Source organism: Cetorhinus maximus, chromosome 9, assembly GCF_964194155.1.
Source record: "Cetorhinus maximus chromosome 9, sCetMax3.hap1.1, whole genome shotgun sequence".
NCBI lineage: Eukaryota > Metazoa > Chordata > Chondrichthyes > Lamniformes > Cetorhinidae > Cetorhinus > Cetorhinus maximus.
The window spans coordinates 127808171-127829435 of NC_135887.1; the positions used below are offsets into that span (position 1 = coordinate 127808171).

Sequence of the window (21265 nt, forward strand, 5' to 3'; positions counted from 1 at the left end):
CCCTTATGGACAGAAGCATCTATAACAGGCAGAGGGGTGAGAATCAGGTCTAATAGGCTTTACCCCCTTGTTGGTTCCCGCATCACCTGCCATGCGCCCAGCCTGGCAAATATGCCCTTCAGGAGTTGCCGGCTTGGTCAGTCGTGGTGTTATCGAGCTACTCTAGGTGATGGACATTATTGCCCCCAAACCAATTAAATTCTAAACTAACGAATGCAATCATTTGTGAATACATTATAGAATCAACTTAGATATACTTGATAAATGAAAAAATAGTGAAGCCTTTTTCAACTGAACTTGAGTATTGCTGAAAAATACGGTTTAAGCTTTTCGTCTTGTACTCATCAGGACAGGGTGCAAGATTACCAACAGTAAAGGAAGCAACAATTTATACTGCATGGAAAGAGAGTGCTGATTGGTTGGCTAGTGGACTCTGATTAGTAGAGGTGTTGCCATGGCGAATGCAGCAGGGAGCAGTTAGCGACAAAGCTTTTGTTCAAATTCAAACCAGGCAGGTAGACTCTGATTGGTCAAGGCATTGCCATGGGAAATGAACCAAGGAATGGCTGTCCACAAAGCTTGGCAGTTACTGATTGCCAACCAGTCAGCACTCTCTCCTCATTCAGTATAAATTGTTGTTCCCTTTACTGTTGGTAATCTTGTGGTCTGTCCTGAGAAGTGCTAGATGAAAAGTATAGACAGCAAGCCTCTTTTTTTCAGCAATACTTTTACATTAAGCTTCCAGCACAACTGTCTTTTTTGCTTGGCCATTGTATGATGTATTGTTCTTTCTGGTTGAACTTTGGTGTATATTTCAACACTTTCTGAGTTAGCTGTTGTGTTCTGATCTCAGCTGATGTTAATACTGGGCAAGTCAGATCCCAGAGTGAAACCAGGCTTGGTAAGTCTTAACTTTGTTTTTTTTTAAGAAACCGTGGAGGTCAGTTACTGAGCACATTCATAGGAGTCTGCCAGTATGCTGTTAACACAAAGAATAAAGTGTTTATTAAACAAGAAAAAGATGAACTATATTACACTAGACAAAAAGGTTGGAAAGATTTCAGTACAAGTACCAGAAAATGATTCAAACTCACATTATTCCTTTTATCCCAGTAACCCTTACAGACATAAAACCACAGTGAAAATGTATCACTGTCTCAACATCAAGGTTTCTTGCTTGGGTTAGCTCAGTTTCGAACAGTTTTCTTCCAGCGGACTTCTGAGCATTCACTAGATGCTTTTCTTCAGCTGGTATCTCTTCCCCGAGACACTCAAAAACCATAATCTAAACTCACTATTACTTCAGCTTCAAAGCAAACACATGAGTTCCCCAAACTCAGTTCCCCAACAGGCTTGCAGGATTTCATATTAGAGAGATTAGACCATCTGCCTGCAGTGTCTGGTATACACACCACAAATTGACCGCCTTTCTGTGTTTCCCTGTCTCTCTGCATGTCCCTGGATCCCTGTTGCTAGGCAACAGCACAGTTTTTCTGCTTTATGTTTTTTTTTAACTTCATTAAACCACTAACCCCTTGGTAACACATCTCTTCACTTCAAGAGTTGTAAAACCTCATTAAAAATGCATGTATAAAAACAGAGCCTCAGACTTCCTGGCAGCCGGTTCACCAAACATCCAAGTGAAACGAAAACCAGCTTTCACCTTTCTTACCACACAAATGGGAAATATAAATTAAACTTAAGGCTATACATTGTTCCTAACAATTGTTTAAGCTCTGCCTCAGTTTTAGCAAAGATAGTTTCTCTGACTGTTCCCACTCATAAAAGGATCGAGAACAAGAGGGCACAGGTTTAAAAGTGATTTGCAAAAGAAGCAAATGTGACACGAGAAAAAACTTTTTCACGCAATGAGTGGTTCAAGCCTGGAATGCACTGACTGGAAGTGTGGTGGAGGCAGGTTCAATTGAGGTATTCAAGAGGGCATTAGATGATTATTTGAATAGAAACAACATGCAACAGGCAGGGCAATGGCACTAGATCATAATGCTCATTTGGAGAGCCGGTGCAGACATGATGGGCTGAATGGCTTCCTTCTGGACCATTAAACTTCTGTGATTCTGTGATTTTTCTTGTATCCAGTTCTCTAACAGGACTGTATATCCCCACATTAAGTGGGGCCGTATAATGACTGGGGAAACAGTTTCTCCCACCATCGCTCAAGGCTGATGATGGATTTGAGTTTCTTTCTTGGCAGACTTGTTATGTGATCTGTTTTCAGGTGTACATTTTGCCACTCTTCTTTCACCCAAACTGGACCACGTCATCTTTCCCTGTTTTGAACTAAAATTCACACTAATTTGTCCGCTTTTCTAATTTTTAAAATTTTTGGATATTGACTTTGACACTATGCCTCATGCTATATCCTCGGTTAACCAAAAAGGAAGGGGAAAAAAAATGGCAGCTGACAGGAGCTTTAAAATAATATTAGAGCGTGCACTTGTGAGCGGAACTTTGGAGCATTTTGATATCTTTTTTAAAAATTAACTCATGCGATGCGGGCACCTCTGACAAGTGAATGACTCGCCGGACCACTCCAGAGGGCATTTAAGAACGGAACTCTTTGGTGTGGGATTTGAATCAAGTCTAAATTAAACCGCGTAAGGATGGCAGGTGCCCTTCCCTGAAGGTAAGGAACCATTTAGGCTTGGATGACACTCTGACAGCTTCGTGGGCACTTTTTTTACTACTAAAAACCACCTTTTTATTTCTAGTTTTAAGAAAAACTGTTCTCAGATTCTCAAACTGTCAAAGTGGGACCTGAACTCTTGCACCTGGATTACTTGAGAATGTGGCTGTGGTTTCGCTGTCTGATTTTACTATCTTTTCCAATCTAACTTGGAGTGAGGTAGCGACGGGCAAATCCAGCTCTGGTTATTTTGATCAGCAAGTTTTATTTGTGTTAATATAGACTGAAGTATATTGTTAGGAAATAGAGATAGTTTAAGTAAGTTACATTTGTATTTGTGGATGTTGGGAATAAGGTCCATCTTTAAGTTTAAGTTCAATTTATATTTCTTTCTATCTGTGAGTTTAAAGATGAAACCTGGGATCTAGTTTCATTTTTGAGTGGAAACAGCAGGTCAAAAGCTCTGTTTGTATACCTGCATCCCTAATGAGTTTTATGACCCGTAAAATGGAGAACCGTGTTATCAAGGTGGGGGCGCGGGGTGATGGGTGAGTAGTTTCGGAAAGTTAAAACAAGGTTTAAAAAACTGTGCTGTTGCAGAGAGGGAGAAACACACACGCACATGCACACGTACACAGACAGAGAGCTAGAAAAGCAGGTTCAGTTCAGTTGAAGCCAGGATTCCAGAGACCCTGGACAGCAGAGGGACAGATAGCAAGTCCAAAGCTAAAGTTGAAGCCCGCTGCCAGGCGAAGCTGGACACAGGAGAAGGAACTGGAGAAGCAGGTTCCAGAAACTAGAGAAGAAAGTCCCCAAATCCAGGGGAATTGAACAGGGAAGATCCAAGAGGACAGTCGAGTCAAAGGACAAAGACATGAATCTGGAAAAGGTCCTGTTCTGTGGAAGTGAAAGTGAGGAGCAGAGAGGAAGGCTCCAAACTACAACCTTAAAGAGAAGAACACTGCAGGAAGCATACTTAAAGCAAAAACAGCTTGCGAGGAGCCAGAAGATCCAAAGAGACAGCTGAAGGTCTGCAGCTCTTCACTATGAGCATGTGAAGCAGTGGTGTTCTGTTGACACGGCTGAGTCAGTGAGAGAGAGTGCGTGGAAGAAAGCTTGAATCCACGTGGTGATCCAGGGGAGAGGAACATTGGAAGGAGAGTTCGAAACCCTGGAGGTGGACCGTTGTGGAAGGTGTCTGCTGGAAAGCGTTGTTTGGGAGAAGATTGCAGAGTGAGTTCTTCGAGAGTGGAGATTGGAAACCCTCATGTAAAAGGCAGAGTTCAGTGACACTGGTTGCTCACGGCGTGACAAGCTTCTGGGGAGAGTTGATGAGAGATCTCAAAGTGGTGGCACCTGTCAATTGGTTTCAGACTGTGGTGTGTCTGACCACAGGTCACCTATTGATTTGCATGGACTGTGTACTCACTGTGAACATTAGAGTATAAAGTTAGCTTTTGTAACTTGTGTTACCCTTACAGATCTGTATATATCTGTGGGTGAAGGAGTATTGTAATAGAGTTCATCTTTTCTTGTGTTATGACTGATGTAGTTGGTAAAGCTGAGTTATCAAAACAACTGTCATAACCTATAATTTTAAGTTATGTTTGAGGCGCGACTCTAAACACAGGAACCAGACCACCAGTTCTCGAGGTTTTACATTAAACTAAATTAAACATTTTATTAATTTACATAGGTTAAAATACATATACACATGGCTTCAAATGACTAATATCATAACTTTTAACAAATTCCCAAACTAATTTCCATGAAGGCAACAGCAACCCATAGCCTGAACCAGACACCAGGCAAAGCCTTTTCACCTTATGAATTCAAAATGAGGTTCCTTTCACTTTGGTTCCTTACAGACACAGTGGTAGGTTTACAGGCTTTGATGTTACATTGCCTCTGCTCTGCACACACAAAACTGCTGAAGTTATACCTACCACCACCCACTGAATATAAATTCTCAATGGGCTGAATTTTCCCCTCCTTCAGGGGGGTTATGCGGGGGCGGGCGAAGGTGGGCGCAAACCCGATCGGCACCCCGATCGGGAATTTGCTGCCATTTTATGTGGGCGGGCCAGTTAAGGCCTGCCCAGCATGATGCTCGCCTGGACGCACTGTGTGTTCTCTATGCAGGTGGGGGGGGGGATTCCCTGTGTTGTTCCCTGCGCTCTTTTGCGCATGCACGCGAAAGAGCGCAGAGATCTCCCTGAGGCACAAAGGTGCCTCAGCGAGATCGGTTTGACATGTGTAAATTTAAATAAAGGGAAATAAAAACTTTTAAAACATGTCCCCTCATGTGACACTGTCACATGAGCTGGGACATGTGAATGAATTATTTTTAAAATTTTTAGTGACTTTTAAAGCACTTCATGAAACCTCATTCCCGTGGATGAGGCTTCGTGAAAAATGTGATGGCCGCCTGGGCTCTTCACCTGCCCGCCAACCTTAAGGTTGGATGGGTAGCTCAGCTAATTGAATTAATTACTATTTAATTGGCCTTAATAGGCCTTTGACAGTTTGGCAGGCGTGCAACCAACTTGGCTGCGCGCCCGCCGAACTGAAAATCTAAATGACGCGCAATGACGTCGGGACGCCCACCCAATGTCATTTTACACGTTGACAAGTGGGCACCGCCCCCGCTCACCAACTGTAAAAGTCTGTCCATTGTATCACCAGCCTCTTCTAACAGTAAAACCCCTTTCATAGTACTAATTTTATTAGTAATATTAATATATTGCTTGGTATCTGCTAGATAGGTGTCAGTTTTCACCCCACTCCTTGAATGCTCTATTCAAAAAAATGCAAATACACCCTACCTCTCTTACAGAATCAAAACTAGTACACATCAAAGGACCCAAACTTTGATCCAGTTAAGACACACCCACAGACTAAACCTCTATTTTAAAAGAAAAATACTTTCCAATAATATTATATACATTAAATAGCTTCATGACACTTGTTTAATAAATGTTCTATTCTTTTGTTAAGCACTCATCAGCTGACTGCTGTGACCCTGTTCAGTGGCCACTCTCCACGCATCCAAACCAAAAATAAAAGTTAGGATCTATCAAGCTGGGTTCCACCCTGGGATTTGGCTTGTTCAGTAGTAACATCAGCTGGGATCATAACAGTATTTAATACAATCTAATGTGCTTAAGAAAGGAATCTTTATGGTATTAACTGAATAATTATTATATGTTGCATATTCTACTGTTTTTAGCAAGGCCTACAAAAGGACCAGGCAACACTGACAGCTCGCGGAACTATTTTTTATATTAGCTTTTTTAAATTATCTAGATATTCAGTTTGTGAAAGGACAGAATGTGCAAACATACCTCTAAGTTCTGGACACTGGTCAAGGTTTCTATCAAGGCAAAGATCTAGATCTAAATTATCTAGATATTCAGTCTGTGAAAGGACAGAATGTGCAAACATACCTCTATGTTCTGGACACTGGTCAAGGTTTCTATCAAGGCAAAGATCTTGGTGACTTCCAGTGCAGCAAGTTTTTATATGTAATTTAAACAATTCCATGTCCCCTCAAAGGTCCAACCTGCACACCCAGTACTTCAAACATTTTCAATGAAATTTTGAGCTTGTGCTGGCCATTCCAGTGATGACGTTGCTGCTGGTCCAGCATTTATACCAGGCATTGCCCTGGCACATAAAAGGTTGCATACAGTATCTAGCAGTGAGAGATGGAATAAAAGTAGAAAATGCTGGAAGCATTCAGCAGGGCAGACAGCATTTGTGGAGAGAGAAACAAAGGGTTCTTTTGGGGAAAGGATGAAATCAGCCACTAAGTGAGTACTGTTCTAATATGATGCACATGTTTAAAAGTGTGCTCCTAGCTAACATTTGGGGGTTAATTGGTGATTACCGTGATTTAAACTTGCCTGCAGATGCTAAAATGGACACCTGCAGGTTTAGTACAAAAGTGTTGATTAAGAGCAATTTTTGCGGAGTGATGTATGTAACTTCCACACACCCACTTTCCCTGAAGGTGTGGAGTGCGCTGACTAACACACAGTGCACTGCTTCAGGATGGCTCAGGATCTGAGGGAGAGAGTGCCCGGGTTCTCAGACATGACACTGGAGGTCCAGGTGGAGGAAGTCCAGGGGAGGAGGGATGACCTGTACCTGCAGCGGAGAAGGAGCCCACCCTGCCCGCCTGACTCTCGCTCCTAATCAGCTGCTCTGCTGACTTCACCCCACCCTTCCATTCATCCTCCAAATCAAGGGAGACCCCTAGCAAGATTCACATACCCAAGTACTGGTAGGTAAGGTCATTAGCCTTGTCTACAAGGGACCATAAGCATCTTTGTCCATTAGAGAGAGACAACTTATATAGCTTGAGGGGCACCACTCCACATCAAGCAATAGGACAAGGCAAGGAGGTAGGCCTCCATGAACTACCACAGCTGATACAGGAATTGAACCTGTATCATTCCACATCACATTCTCACTATCTAGCCAGCTGAGCTAAGCAATCCTATACGATCTCCAAAAAGTTAGAATAGCACAGAACTCACTTTCTTCAGCTGAAGTCTTCAAAGAATTTCCAGGAAGGATGGTGTTCAAATGTTGTTGAAGCCCTGACAAAATGTCCCAGAATGTCTCCTGATGTGTTTCAAAGTTGTCTTAAAACACAGTGTGGTCCTTCTATTTTCAATAACAAATGAACACTGAGCACGAAGCATGGTTTTAAATCGTTCAAAAAATGCTCAGCAATAACTTGTTTACTACTGTTCAGCTGGTCACTTCTTGGAGCGGTTGGTAATTTTCAGTTAAATGGCGTGCAGCCTCTTTAATAATCGTTAGGAACCAATTTAATTGTCAATTAGAGCTTTACCGATTGTCAAGGTGGCCATTCTAGCCCACGCTTAAAGCCTTTTGTAAAAGGAGGTCTCTTATGGTACAACAGGCCAAACTGGCATTGTAGCTTATGATCCCATCATGGCCACCTCAGAGGCTCCTTAGTGCCGAAAGTACCCGTCAAAAGCCTCCTGCAGGAGCTCACGGCTTCAGCATTAACCCCACCAAAATGAGCAAGGGAGAGTCGGGGTGGGCATTAAAAATAAAAATAAGGAACAAAATTCCAACCTGCCACTTATTGCCTGTTGCAGTTTAACAGAGGCAAGTTTAGAAGCATCCCGATGTGGAGAGACAGGATACTTCATTAGCATGTTAAAATTGAGTTCCCACTGCGCAATTGGGGGCACGATTTAAATTTAGCACTTGCTGCACGTGTTTCTTAGAAGTCAGGAAACCAGCAGTGAAAGAAAGGTGGGGGCTGCTAGTTCAAGAAGGTAGATGCCTTTTACAGCACTCCTTGTGGGCGTGGAGGAACAGGAGTGCTCCCTCTGCCCCCTCATGGAAGCCTTTGGCTTCCCCTCTACTAATCATGGTCGCTGTCTTTGTTCTGCCATGATTGCCAACCCTCCTCCTGCCATGACCATTTCTCTTTCTCCAAGCATTAAGTGTGATTTATCCCTCATGCAAGATCATGGCTGACTTCACCTCCCCCCCCACCTTCCCCCTCAACCCCAAACTCTGAAACCTTACCTTCCCCACTCCCAGTTGCCGGAGGCTATCCCGATGGTCTCCACTTGTGGCCTCCTGCTGCTGGTATTCCCAGCTGGCAGCCAGCCAGATTGTCAATTTGGGAATTTATGCAGGGAATGGAGAAAGTGACTGATAATGAGGTCCTGCCGTTAAGTTTGGCAGATTCATTTGGCCGCAACCTCTCCCCACTCCCCCACACCCTCCCTGTCTCCCCGTAAGTATAGGGGCCAATGACCTGTCTTCAGAACCTGAAATGTTAACTCTATTTCTCTCTCCACAGTTGCTGCCTGGCCTGCTGAGGGTCTCCAGCATTTTCTGTTTATATTTCAGATTTCCAGCTTCTGCAGAATTCTGCTTTTGATTCAGTGGCCAGGATTTTCCGTGCCCACCGGCATCGGGCGTGGTCAGTGGCGTGAGTGGACAATATGGCAAGAAGGCCAAAAATTGGTTTCACGGCACCGTGAAACCAGTTTGCGATCGTCTGCTCAGCCTGTCGATGGCGGGCCACGTTCCCTGCCATCGGATGTCAGGAATACATCAGCATATCGTTATAGGCCAGCCCGCTGGACTCATCCCCCCCACCTGCTGGATCGTCCTCCCATGTCGGCGGAAAACACAGCAAGACCTGGACAATATGCAGACTTGGGCTGACAAGTGGCAAGTAACATTCATGTCACAATGACCATCTCCAACAAGAGAGAATTTACCCATCGCCTCTTGTCGTTCAATGACATTACCATCACTGAACCCCCCACTATCAACATCTTGGAGTTATCATTGACCAGAAACTGAACTGCACTAGCCATATAAATACTGTGGCTACAAGAGCAGGTTAGAGGCTAGGAATCCTGCGAGGAGTAACTCACCTCCTGACTCCCCAAAGCCTGTACCATCTGCAAGGCACAAGTCAGGAGTGTGGTGGAATACTCCCCACTTTCCTGGATGAGTGCAGCTCCTACAACACTCAAGAAACTTGACACCATCCAGGACAAAGCAGCCCGCTTGATTGGCACCACATACACAAACATTCATTCCCACCACCGCCGACACACAATAGCAGCAGGGTGTACCATCTACAAGATGCACTGCAGGAATTCAGCAAGGCTCCTTAGACAGCACCTTCCAAACCCACGACCACCACCAGCTAGAACACCACCTGGAAGTTCCCATCCAAGCCACTCACCATCCTGACTTGGAAATATATCGCCGTTCCTTCAATGTCGCTGGGTCAAAATCCTGGAACTCCCTTCCTAACAGCAATGTGGGTGTATCTACACCACATGGACTACAGCGGCTCAAGAAGGTAGCTCACCACCACCTTCTCAAGGGCAATTAGGGATGGGCAATAAATGCTGGCCATGCCAGCAACGCCCACATCCTGTGAGTGAATTTTTAAAAAACACAGCGGCGAAGAACACGTCTTGACAAGTGTGACGTGCAGAAGTTGGGACTTGCCACCAGGGTCTTGCTCACATCGCGGACATCCGAGGAGCAGAAGATGCTGGAGCCCGACAGCACCAGGATCCTGAAGGAATGTCTATAGCTTGGCTGGGTGGATTCTCATGGGCATGGCTCTATTGTGATGCAGCTCATGGAAGTTGGAAAGTCACCATTGATGCTCACAATGGAAGATGGTCGAGTGGGCGTGAGAGGGAGGTCTAGGATTGACTGGGAGAGAAAGAGGTGTTGGGATGAGGTTGGGAGGTGGGGGAACGAAAGTGGCGAGGGGGTGAGGTTGGGAGGAGGGGAATGAAGGTGTTGGAGGGTTAAAGTTGGGAGGGCAGTGAAGATGTCGGGGAGGTGTGGTTGGGAGGGGGGAATGAAAGTTTAAGGGGGAATGAAAGTTTAAGGGGGAGTGAGGTTGGGGGGGAGGGCGTATGGGGGAGGGGGGGAGATGATGGCAACTGGGGAGGTAGGTGTAAGGGGGTGGAAGGTGTAAGGGAGTGCGGAGAGGGGAAGGAGTCCAGGGGGAGGATGGAGAGGGGAGGGAGTCCGGCGGGGAAGAAGGAGTACGGAGAGGGGAGGGTGTCTGTGGGGGCGGAGGAAGGAATGCTGAGAGAGTAGGGAGTAAGGGTGGAGGAAGAAGTAAGTGTGGAGGAATGAGCCAGGAAGAAGGAAGGAGTAAAGCTGGAGGAAGAAGTGAGGGTGCCTGAGGGAGCCAGGAAGAGGGAAGGAGTAAGGCTGGAGGAAGAAGCGAGGCTGGAGGAAGGAGTCGGGAGGGAGGAAGGACTAAGGGTGGCAGAAGAAGTAAGGGTGCCTGAGGGAGTCAAGAAGGGGAAGGGACCAAGCAGAGGGAAGGCTGGGAGGCGGGGTAGGGGGATTAAGGGATTGGGGAGGGGTTCTGGGGAGGGGGAAGGAGCCCAGAAGGGGGAAGAGGTTCCGGGATGAAGGGGTCCGGAAGGGGGAAGGGGTTCTGGAGGGGGAGGGGCCTGGTGGGGGAAGGAGTTCCAGAGGGCGGAAGGGGTTCTGGAGGGGGGAAGGGGTTCCAGGGGGTCTGCAACAAATGATCACATTCCAAGAGTTCAAATATTATTGGCCCTTGCAAGCAGCAGTGTACTCAGTTCACTATCCAAGATGATGTAATTCCGCGTCATGGGCTGTTGTTTATCCAATCAGGCATTCAGATCTAATTTTCAACAGCTTCTCTTCAAAACTCTCACATTCTGATGCATCAGCTGTTCAAGGTCCAGAGCAACCTTGTTGAATAAAACAGTTAAGATCCCGATCTAGCCCTGCTGACTTATTTTTATTCATCCATGGGATGTGAGCGTCACGGGCTAGACCAATGTTTATTGCCCATCCCTAATTGCCCTTGAGGGTGGTGGTGAGCTGCCTTCTGGAACTGCTGCAGTCCCTGTGGTGTAGGTACACCCACAGTGCTGTTAGGGAGTGAGTTCCAGGATTTTGACCCAGCGACAGTGAAGGAACGGTGATATATTTCCAAATCAGAATGGTGAGTGGCTTGGAGGGCAACTTGCAAGTGGTGGTGTTCCCATACGTCTGCTGCTCTTGTCCTTCTAGATGGTGGTTGTCATGGGCTTGGAAGGTGCTGTCTAAGGAGTCTTGGTGAGTTTCTGCAGTGCATCTTGTAGATGGTACACACTGCTGTCACTGTTCATCAGTGGTAGAGGGAGGAAAAGTTTGTGGATGTGATGTCAATCAAGCAGGCTGCTTTGTCCTGGATGGTGTCAAGCTTCTTGAGTGTTGTTGGGGCTACACTCATCCAGGCAAGTGGAGAGTATTCCATCACACTTCTGACTTGTGCCCTTGTATGGTGGTCATGCTTTGGGGAATCAAGAGAATTCCTAGCCACAGAATTCCTAGCCTCTGATTTGCTCTTGTAGCCACAGTATTTATATGGCTAGTCCAGTTCAGTTTCTGGTCAATGGTATTCTCCAGGATGTTGATAGTGGAGGTTTCAGCGATGGTAATGCCCATGAATGTCAAGGGGTGATGGTTAAATTCTTTCTTGTTGGAGATGGTCATTGCCTGGCACTTGTGTGGCACGAATGTTACTTGCCATTTGTCAGCCCACGCCTGGATATTGTCCAGGCCTTGATGCACTTGGACACAGACTGCTTCTGTTGACTATTGCAACATGTCTGGAGAAAGTACAGGACCACAAGCAGAATTTGCAATCATTTGTAGAACAAACAAACTATTTTGCGCTTCAGAACAACTGGCTCAACCAGGAGTCACCAGAAGACAACATCAGAATTGGATAAAGGGAGCTGGCACAGATGTGATGGGCCAAAGGGCCACCTTCCGTGAGGTCAGATTCAAACATGGGATTAATATTTGAACACTGTTGGCTCAGAGAAGAAAGCAGGCATGGCATTTTAAATCAAGTTCGAGGCATCCTGAAATCGGTCAAATAGGTTACGAACCTTTGCAGATAGTACTTCATATTTTTTTTTAAACTGCCATATGATATATTTTTACTGTCTTGCTCATTATACAGTTGTACTCTTTCTGTTGGTAGGTCAGAGCTGTTTGGACTGTAGAATTTTCGCTGAATGCCGTCAGCCTAGTTTCATGCTGAAAGCAGAAGGTATTCTTAATGATGTAGAGAAAAGTCCCTCTAAGCTGCTTCCTCTTCCTGATGCAAAGTTCTACGTAACCGGTTTGGCAAGACTGTTTTATATCCGATTGTTGAGTGTAAAGAGCAGTCAGTATTTGGATTCAAATATGTACCGTCTGGATGGTTCTCTGTCTACTGCCAGAAGTTTTTCTTGTACTTTTGACTCTAATTCCATGAAGAGATGCTGCATAAAACTGACAATGAATGCTCCATTGATGAGTCTTTTACTGTAAGAGTGCCATATTCCCTTCAGAAGCTGCAAAAAGCTCATTCAATCTCATGCAGCGAGTGGAGGTAGTGTTCAGGAGGCTAGCTAAAAATGGAATGAAATGATGGGAATTTTCACTCATACATATGCTGCTATGCTTGTGGTCAATGAGAAAGAATAAGTCACAAATTTCACTCTAATGTGCTGTTTATTTCCGCACAGTGTATTGAATAAGTGCTCCTGAGTACCTGTCATATCAAAACATCTGAGTTTTGGAGCTGAACTTGGTAGCTAAAACAGCGATTTTGCTGCACAATTATCTGTTGCTCTGAGCAACCCTACTTATCTTCATTCTAATACCGACTCGTTTGCACCCAATTAAGAATGGCCAGTTTCTGAATTTATGAGCGTTATCTCCTGTGTTGTTTCAGTGTTGTCTTACTCATGGCTGTTCCAGTGCAGAGAGTGGTTTGCAGAGCCCAAAACAATCAAGATTGATGGTTGAATTGATAAACTGATTATTCAGATATACTAGATGGTCCTAAATGTGCTTCAGCTTACTGGTTTCATGTTTTTCAGTCCCTTACACAATGAAGCTGTCATACTGGGTGACTCTACATTTAGATTGTATTTTAAGAGCCGACCTATAGAAGGTGTTAATTATTTGAAGGCTGAAGAATTAAATCACGCCTGTGAAATGGTGTACCATACCTGTTCTGGCCAGTGCTTGACAAGACATAAATTAATTGATTTAGTTTGCAATTGATTACAATTTGTCTGTGACTTATTCTTGTAATGTGTTAATTAACACAGCCAGAGGACAAATTAATGGCATGGCCTTGTCCTTGCCACACAGTGCGACTTGTTTTCATTCACACAACCGAGAACACACACACGACGTGACCTGAGGAAAAGTGAATGCTGCCTAATGGAATTGCTGTCAAAGTCAGTTTTAAAATGTTAATAAAAACCAATAAGTGCTGGAAAAACTCAGCAGGCCTGTCAGCATCTTTGGAGAGAAAAACAGAATTAACGTTTTGAACCCAATGTGACTCTTCTTCGGACCGAAGATATTGAATCATATTGGATTCAAAATGTTAACTCTGTTTCTCGCTCCAAAGATGCTAACAGGCCTGCTGAGTTTTTCCAGCACTTTTTTTTTTGTTTTATTTCAGATCTCAAGCATCTGCCGCTTTTGGCTTTTATTTTAGCTTTAAAATGTTACCTTTTGCCAGACTTGCAAGCCAACTTGAACTTCCGTGTCTGACTCTTCACAGATATCGATGAATGTGCCACAGGAATGCATAGTTGCTGGAATGACTCGGTCTGTGTGAACCTCGAAGGGGGATTTGACTGCCGGTGTCCTTTTGGCGAGCACTGCACTGGAGACTGCCCCCATGATGAAGGGTTAAAGCGTAATAGACAGGTCTGGACCTTGAGAGATGATCGGTGTTCTGTCTGCTCCTGTCAGGTGAGTACGTACGACCTGATGCTAAGTTGCTCAAGAAAACCACAACCTCATTGTCACAATGGATAGTTCCATAATTTGAGGGAGTATTTTCTGAGATGACTAAGTAGCATTCCATGTCAGTTCTGCTTATTGTAAAAAAAATCTTCTGATATATCTTTCACTTGTTTTTTTTTAAATTGGAGGCCTTGTGAGGTAAAGCTTTCAGTTTACAAACATTCCTGTGGTAGAAAGAAAGACAGCGACCTCTAATTCCAGTCCAGACTGAGGTGAACACCTTCAGGTCAGGGAGGTGCAAATGGAACAGAATCAGATTCTGCTGGTATTCCAACTAATTTTTAATTTCCTGACATCTGAGATGGGAATATGGGTAGGCTTCCCTCTGTCTCAGGGAGTTCCCGGCTATTCCAGAAACTCTTCTTATTGTCTCCTTGTAATGCCTCACAGGAACTCTCACCAGCTGGGAAGTCTAATGAGTCTCATTGAGATGCTGGCAAGTAATAATTGATCTTCTCTGGGTTTGTTTACCTTAAAAAAAATACTCTGCTGCTCCATTGGGATCTACATATTGAGAAGACTCACTCTTTCATTCGGCCCTTCCACCACAATTCCACTCTTCATCATCAGAGGGGCCTTGTACTGCTCTGGCATTCAGGTCAACAATTCGGGCGGGTGTTGCTGAACCTAATGGTACAATGCACCCTCCCTATTTGCTCAAATGATCCATTCCCATAATTGAACTGGGGGTCTTGGCCTGTTTGCTCTGGAAGATTGAGGGTCCATTGCACAGTTCCACTGGTATTGAGGGCCAAAAGGGATTGCATCTTAGAGCCTCAACATCTAAGATGACAACACTGCAGAGTTATCTCTAGAAATTCTGTTGAATGCACGTCATCATTGGCGACTCTGTCTTTGGTTTTCTCTTCATGCATAGGGATTGCAGAGTCTCGAGCATTCTGACCACAAAAGAACAAGCAGCAAGAGCATGTATGTCAAGGTTAGCTTGAGACATTTCCAACCATGGAAATGCAATAAATACCATAAAGGTGTCTCGAGATTTCTAACAATTTTGACCTGGAGTCAGATGACTTTATTACTCTCCCCTGTTCCAGTGACCTGCATTTTCCAAGGAGGCAGAATTTCCCTCCACTCTTAATTCCCTGATGGCAATCAAAATTTGAGAAGTGATGAACATGTTCAGCATATCTGAGGTTCAAAAAGAAATATTTGATGAATGCAGAGATTATTTAGAAGGAAACACTGAGAAATTTACGAAGAATAGAAGGGACGAGAGAAGATTAGAAAGGCAATGAAGGATTATTAGCCATCAGCAAAAAAGGAAATGCCATAAATTGCAGCATATAAGTCGACCCAGTGCATAGGCCGACCCCTTTTTTTCCTGCCCCCAAAATCATGTTTTTGCATGTACTCGGCAGATAAGTCGACCTCCCTTTTCAGCCATGACATGCTATACTCGCAGTAGTAGCAGTCAGCCTCAATTTTTCACCCCAAAAATGCATGTTTTACTTACCAGTGCCTTATAACTGGGCACAAGACGATGCAGGCTGTATTGTGAAGATGTGCGGGAATTTAAGACATGTCCACTCCTTGCGTCAGAGGCTGAAGGTGTTCCAAAATGGTGACCATCCATGCCGGCAGTTCACTTTTATTCTCAGTCTATAAGTCCATCCCCTTTTTTGGAGGGATTTTTTGAGACTTCAAAGGTCAACTTATACGCCGGCATCTATGGTAGCAATGTCTTTTATTACTGCGTAAGAAAGCAGTATACTGCTAAAAGACATCAAAGTTCATCCAGATTTCATTTCATGTTTGCCCTGATTCAGAGCAACAAGCATGAGCCAGGAGGGGTGTCACCCTGGCTTACCGACCAGAGACCCCCCAACTTACTCCCAAGCCTTATACAATAGCCCCGACTGATCCCGCCACCACCACAACACCAGTGCAGTGACCCTCCCCTTCTTCGAATTGTGTAATGTGGTCTTGTGATGTGAGAGGGGCAGATGCTTAGTTTAACAAATTATCGGAAAGACAGCACCTCCAACAGTGCCAGTCCTCTTGAACTCTGATTTAGGATGAGTGCGTTACCACTGAGCAGAGGCAAGTACAGTGACACTCGGGCATCATCACATTAACAATCACACATGCTGCAACAATGTGAAAAGGAAGCCAAAAAGTGCGCCAGAAATGCACATGTTTTAGTGAGCAGCGGTGCCCAGGAAAGTGGGGTACAGACAGTGCCAAACACTTGGGGCTGGTGGGGCGGGGGGTGGTGGGGTAGGGGGGGAGGGGCTACTCAGTGTCGTAAATGGCAACCAGACTGAGCAGGAGACCTGAAAGACTGACTTTAAAAAAATGTCGGAAATGTCAGCCTGACACTTCTGATTTTTTTAAAGCCTGTCTATAAGGTTAGTTTCGCTGACTGTAGTTGTGAGTAGGAATTGCTGCTGCTGCTTCCAACCTTCAGGCAAGTTTCTGGGACTGATAGGGGGCAGTCGGCTGTGGTGGGGGTATGGGGGGTTGGGGTTGCGGTGGGGTGAGAGGGTCACTTTTAGTGTTTAGCACCACAAAATTAAATACTGCACGTGTCTTGAAACTCTGGTTTGAATTTAAACCAGCATATAAAAAGCAGTCTAAATTTTCACTATGCACTAAAGTAGACACAATTCTGATGACATACTGTGTTGATGTACCGGAGGCTTGAGAATCTTGGGCCTCATCAGAAAATAAAAACTGGGAGTGATGCAAAACTAGGGTGTTGACTCACTATCACCCATTTTATTATTCTTACAAAGTTTGGGAATTAAATCCATATTTGTCACTCGGAGATTACTTAAAGAACGATTTTACAGATCTCTACCCCATCACCCTAGAAACTCTATAAATTCACAATGTACAACATAATTTGTATGACAGTTTCTGGGGGAAGGGGAAACAATCCAGTTAATTTAAGGCCGTACTGAATTTATGTGCCATGTATCATCCTTCTCTGAAAAATTCAGAACAACAATGCAATCTACATTTTTCCTGAGCTGTCGGTAGATGTCTGATTGACAGATCCGAGGGATAGTGCCATTAACATACAAGCAGCAGATGCCATTTATGGTATATTGTGGATTGGCAACAGAGAAGTCAGAATAATAAGGTTGTATTAGCTACAGAATTTAATTGTTTTGTAAATATATTGATTTTTTTTTCCTAGCGTCAGTTGAACGCTCTGGGATTAATTATCTTTAGAGAATCAGCATTGGGCCTTCAATTTCACCATTTCTACAGTCACCCTGCCTACTGCATGCAGGTATAATGAAAGAAAAACAAAACCTACATTTATATAGCACCTTTCATAATGCCTCAAATTGCTTTACAGACAATTAAGTACTTTTGAGTTGTAGCCTCTGGTATAATGTAGGCAATATTATCAAATAGCGGAGCAGGCTCGAGGGGCCTAATGGCTTACTCCTGCTCCCAATACATATGTTCATATGTCATTTGGATGGATGAGATGAGGTGGACTAGATGGCCTTTGTCATCCATAATTGTCTTGCAAACAGAAGGTGGAATCATGGCAGGAGTTCTGTTTATTTTGTTCCTAATGCAAGTTTACTGCGTAGGCTTTGTGGGGTGAAATTGCCAGGACAGGAATGTATCGTAGGCTCATAGTGAATCAGTAGTCCGTTTTACACTGTACATGATTCTTAAGAGTCTTTTCTATTGACTTCAATCTTGTCTTTTTGCCCACTTACCTATTATACCACTCTATCTTGGTGCTTTTATGAGTTTATTGAGGTATAGAAATATCGTGATAAAATTGTGTTGCACAGTAGATATTGAAAATATATTGTGGTGAGAAGCAGCAATCAGCAGAGTCTTCAGACTTGCTGATCAAGAAAACACAGATACAGTTGTGAACCATCCAGTCTTTGGCCTCTGGCCTCTTAAAAGTTGTGTCACACAGAGACACCTGAGGGCTCCAAAGCTTCTCACTGACATTGAAGACCTATGTTGTTCTTAGGAGTCATTTGATCTTTCTACCTGTGAGATTACTGATAAAATGGAATCCAATTACACTCCTTGTATGAAATAATTATATTGAATAAAAGCATGTACCCAGGCAGGAGAAAATCTTCTACTTTGTCTACTGAATGGAAAAGATCTTATGCAGCTTATCTGGGTTGCAAGTATTGAATCTTTTCCCCCAGATGTGCATTTTCTGCCACCGTCTACTTATGGTACAATGTGTAGAACATGTTAATAAGGGATGAGGCAGTCACTGAAATCGGTGTTATCGTCTGCAGTGTTATAAATAACCAGTGGGAATAATTTCCCGCTAAATTAACAATGTTGCACAATGCTATTAAAGTAAAATTTGTACTCTTTGGTTTGTTTAATTGTCCCAGTTGGTTTGTGGCACACACAAACTAACACTGCATTATATCATTGCTGTTCTTAATATTAATGACCCATGCTGCATAGATAATCAGACAGTTTATAACCAGATGCCAATAATGGCATTATCATTTAACTAGGACATTTCTGTGATTTTTTTTGGTTACATTGTTGGGGAATCTTGAAAGGGAAAAAAAACATGCTTCATTGTGGGGGAGGGGGATAGTGTTAAAGGGGTGGAGCGTTGGGGGGGAGGTGGCGGTTAATAAGTGACCCAGAAACAGGAGAAGCACCAGGGCCCATGCTTTCTCTCCCTGGCCCTAGTAAGCAACATGCTAACATTAGAGCAAAGTTGTCAGTGTAGATTGTGGTTGGGTCTTGTACACTTTGGAATAACTTAAGTTTCAGGAGTCTGATTCTTATAGTGATCTCTCAAAGCCTATTGGAATACCAGTGTTTGATTAGAATCTTTCTGTATAGACTTAAGTGAATTATTCATTCAACGTTGTGATATACCTTAGCATAAGCATTTGGCTTTAATGCAGATTTACTATTAATATGTGTCTGTTACTAATTCATCAAAAAAAAAACATCAGTTGCAGTTTGTTTTTATAGTTGCCTGAAATTTAATGACACCTCTTCAGTGTGAAAGCTTTTTTCTCCCTCCCTGGTTATAGGATGGGAAGATTTTCTGCAGAAGGACTGTTTGTGATTGTCGTAATCCGAATGTAGACCTCTTCTGCTGTTCAGAATGTGACACCAGAGTGACCAGCCAATGTTTGCACCAGAATGGACATCTGGTCTATCGCAGTGGAGACATCTGGACTTATAACTGCCAGCAATGCCGATGTTTGGTATGTGTCTGAATTTTCATGGGGAATTCCCATTGTTATGTTCTTTATTCAACGAAAACATACAAATTATATAAAGGACTGAAGAAACAACAAGGTGGGTTCAGTTATGATCCCAGTGATGGTGTCGCTGGGCAAGCTTGATCTGAGGGTGGAACCCGGCTTGATAGATCCTAATTTTATTTTTAGGAACGTGTAGAGTAGCTACTGAACAGAGGGAGTCAGCTGATGAACTTTTAACAAAATAATAAAGCATTTATTAAACAAGAAAAGATTAACTATATTATATTACTCCTTCACCCACAACTATACCTTTACAGATATGTACAGATTTGTAAGGATAACACAAGCTACAATAGCTATCTTATAGCCTAATGTTCATAGTGAGTACACAGTCCACATAAACCAATTGGTGGCTTGTGGTCAGGCACACCTGAAACCAAGCGACAGATACCACTCCAAACAGATGCCTGTCACACTGTGAGCCAACAGGTCTCACTGAACTCTGTCTTTCACTTGAGGGTTTCCAATCTCCACTCTCCAAGAACTCACTTTGGAATTTTCTCCCAAACCGACACTTTCTCTCAGGTGTTTTCCGCAAAGATTCACGCCCAGAGTTTCAAACTCTCCTTCTGATGTTCTTCTCCCCTAGGTCACCACATGCATTCAATCTTCCACACACTCTCTCTCACTGACTCAGCCACCAACAATACACCACTGCTTCACATGCCCATACAAAGAGTTACAGACCTTCAGCTGTCTCTTTGGTTTGAAGCCTTCCTCTGCTCGTCAATCCTCACTCAACAGAACCTTTTCCAGGTTCCTGTCCTTCCTTTGACTAGAATGTCTTCTTGGGACTTTCTCCTGTTTTTGTTTGACTCTTTGGCCTTGGGACCTTTCTTCTTTAGCTTGGGACTTGCTATCTGCAACTTTTGATGTGCTGCCTATTATAGGAACCTTCTTCCATATGTGTGTGTGTGGTGTGTGTGTGTGTGTGCGCATGTAAAACTCATTAGAAATGCAGGCACCTTTTAAAGCAAAACTAAAACTCAATTCGATCTTTTCTTACACACAAATACAGAAATACAAATTACACTTAAACTTTAAAGCTAAAGCTAAAACTCATTCCTAACACCCACAAATACAATATAACTACAATATAACGTATTTAAACTGTCTCTATTCTAGTTCTTGATTTAATATAAGACTATATACAGATAATACTCATTGGGAGACTGTGAGGCACATGTCTGACCTCGACTACTGCTGCTTTCAGAGAGCCTACAAGACATGGGACTACTACATTATATCCCTTTGAGGTGGTAATGATTGACGATAGTTGAAGATCTGTAGCTTTAAAGGTCCATGCACATCATATCACAGCATTTCCCCTTTTTTCTAACTAAACATTTACCTTTGAAGAATCAAAATATTTACATGAAAGCTAAAGAAAATAACATTGCGCCTAATGTACTTTAATACAGGGTAATAAATTTACAAGTCTCTGAAACGTATTGGCAGTTTGCTTATCCTTCAAAGCTTAGTCATGGTGATCCTTGCTGGAAGTTGCTGTATGTTTTCAGCATGCCGGTTAGGGATGTGTTGTTTGTGTTGCATTATAAACCGTGTTCTGTTCGCAATAGGAATGCCCGCTGTTTCTGCTTGTGGTACTGTTCTGATTTGGCATCTGTTTTGTTGCAACATTATGCCGTTTTGTGTTTGTACTTGATACAAAATTGGTTGTGGGCATATGCTAACAATTTCTGATGGATTCCCGGTGCCAGCAGTTGGGTGCTGTACTTGAACTTTCATTCCGATGTTCAGGCTGGGTATTTCATTACCTGCACGCCGGTCTTGGGCATTTTTCATCTTCCCTTGTTTCTCAAGTAAATGAGTGATCACTTCAGAGGTTTGTCCATGTTGGTTCCGCAATATGAAGTTTGCAAGCTTGGAATTGCTATATGTATTTGGTTCAAACAATGTCATGTAGCCTGTTGGCTAACAATCTGCATTAGGTGACCTTCTCCCAGTG

General features: G+C 43.5%; 1 protein-coding gene across 3 annotated transcripts in view; it reads left to right on the plus strand.

The window, feature by feature from the left end:
- Positions 1–21265, plus strand: part of LOC144685008 (protein kinase C-binding protein NELL1-like) — an 814339-nt gene that overhangs the window by 769151 nt on the left and 23923 nt on the right. For all 3 annotated transcript variants that reach the window (XM_078549518.1, XM_078549520.1, XM_078549521.1), the window contains 2 exons: positions 13788–13981; positions 19060–19236. In XM_078549518.1, the coding sequence (XP_078405644.1) occupies positions 13788–13981; positions 19060–19236 (371 nt within the window). The remainder of the gene's footprint in view (positions 1–13787; positions 13982–19059; positions 19237–21265) is intronic.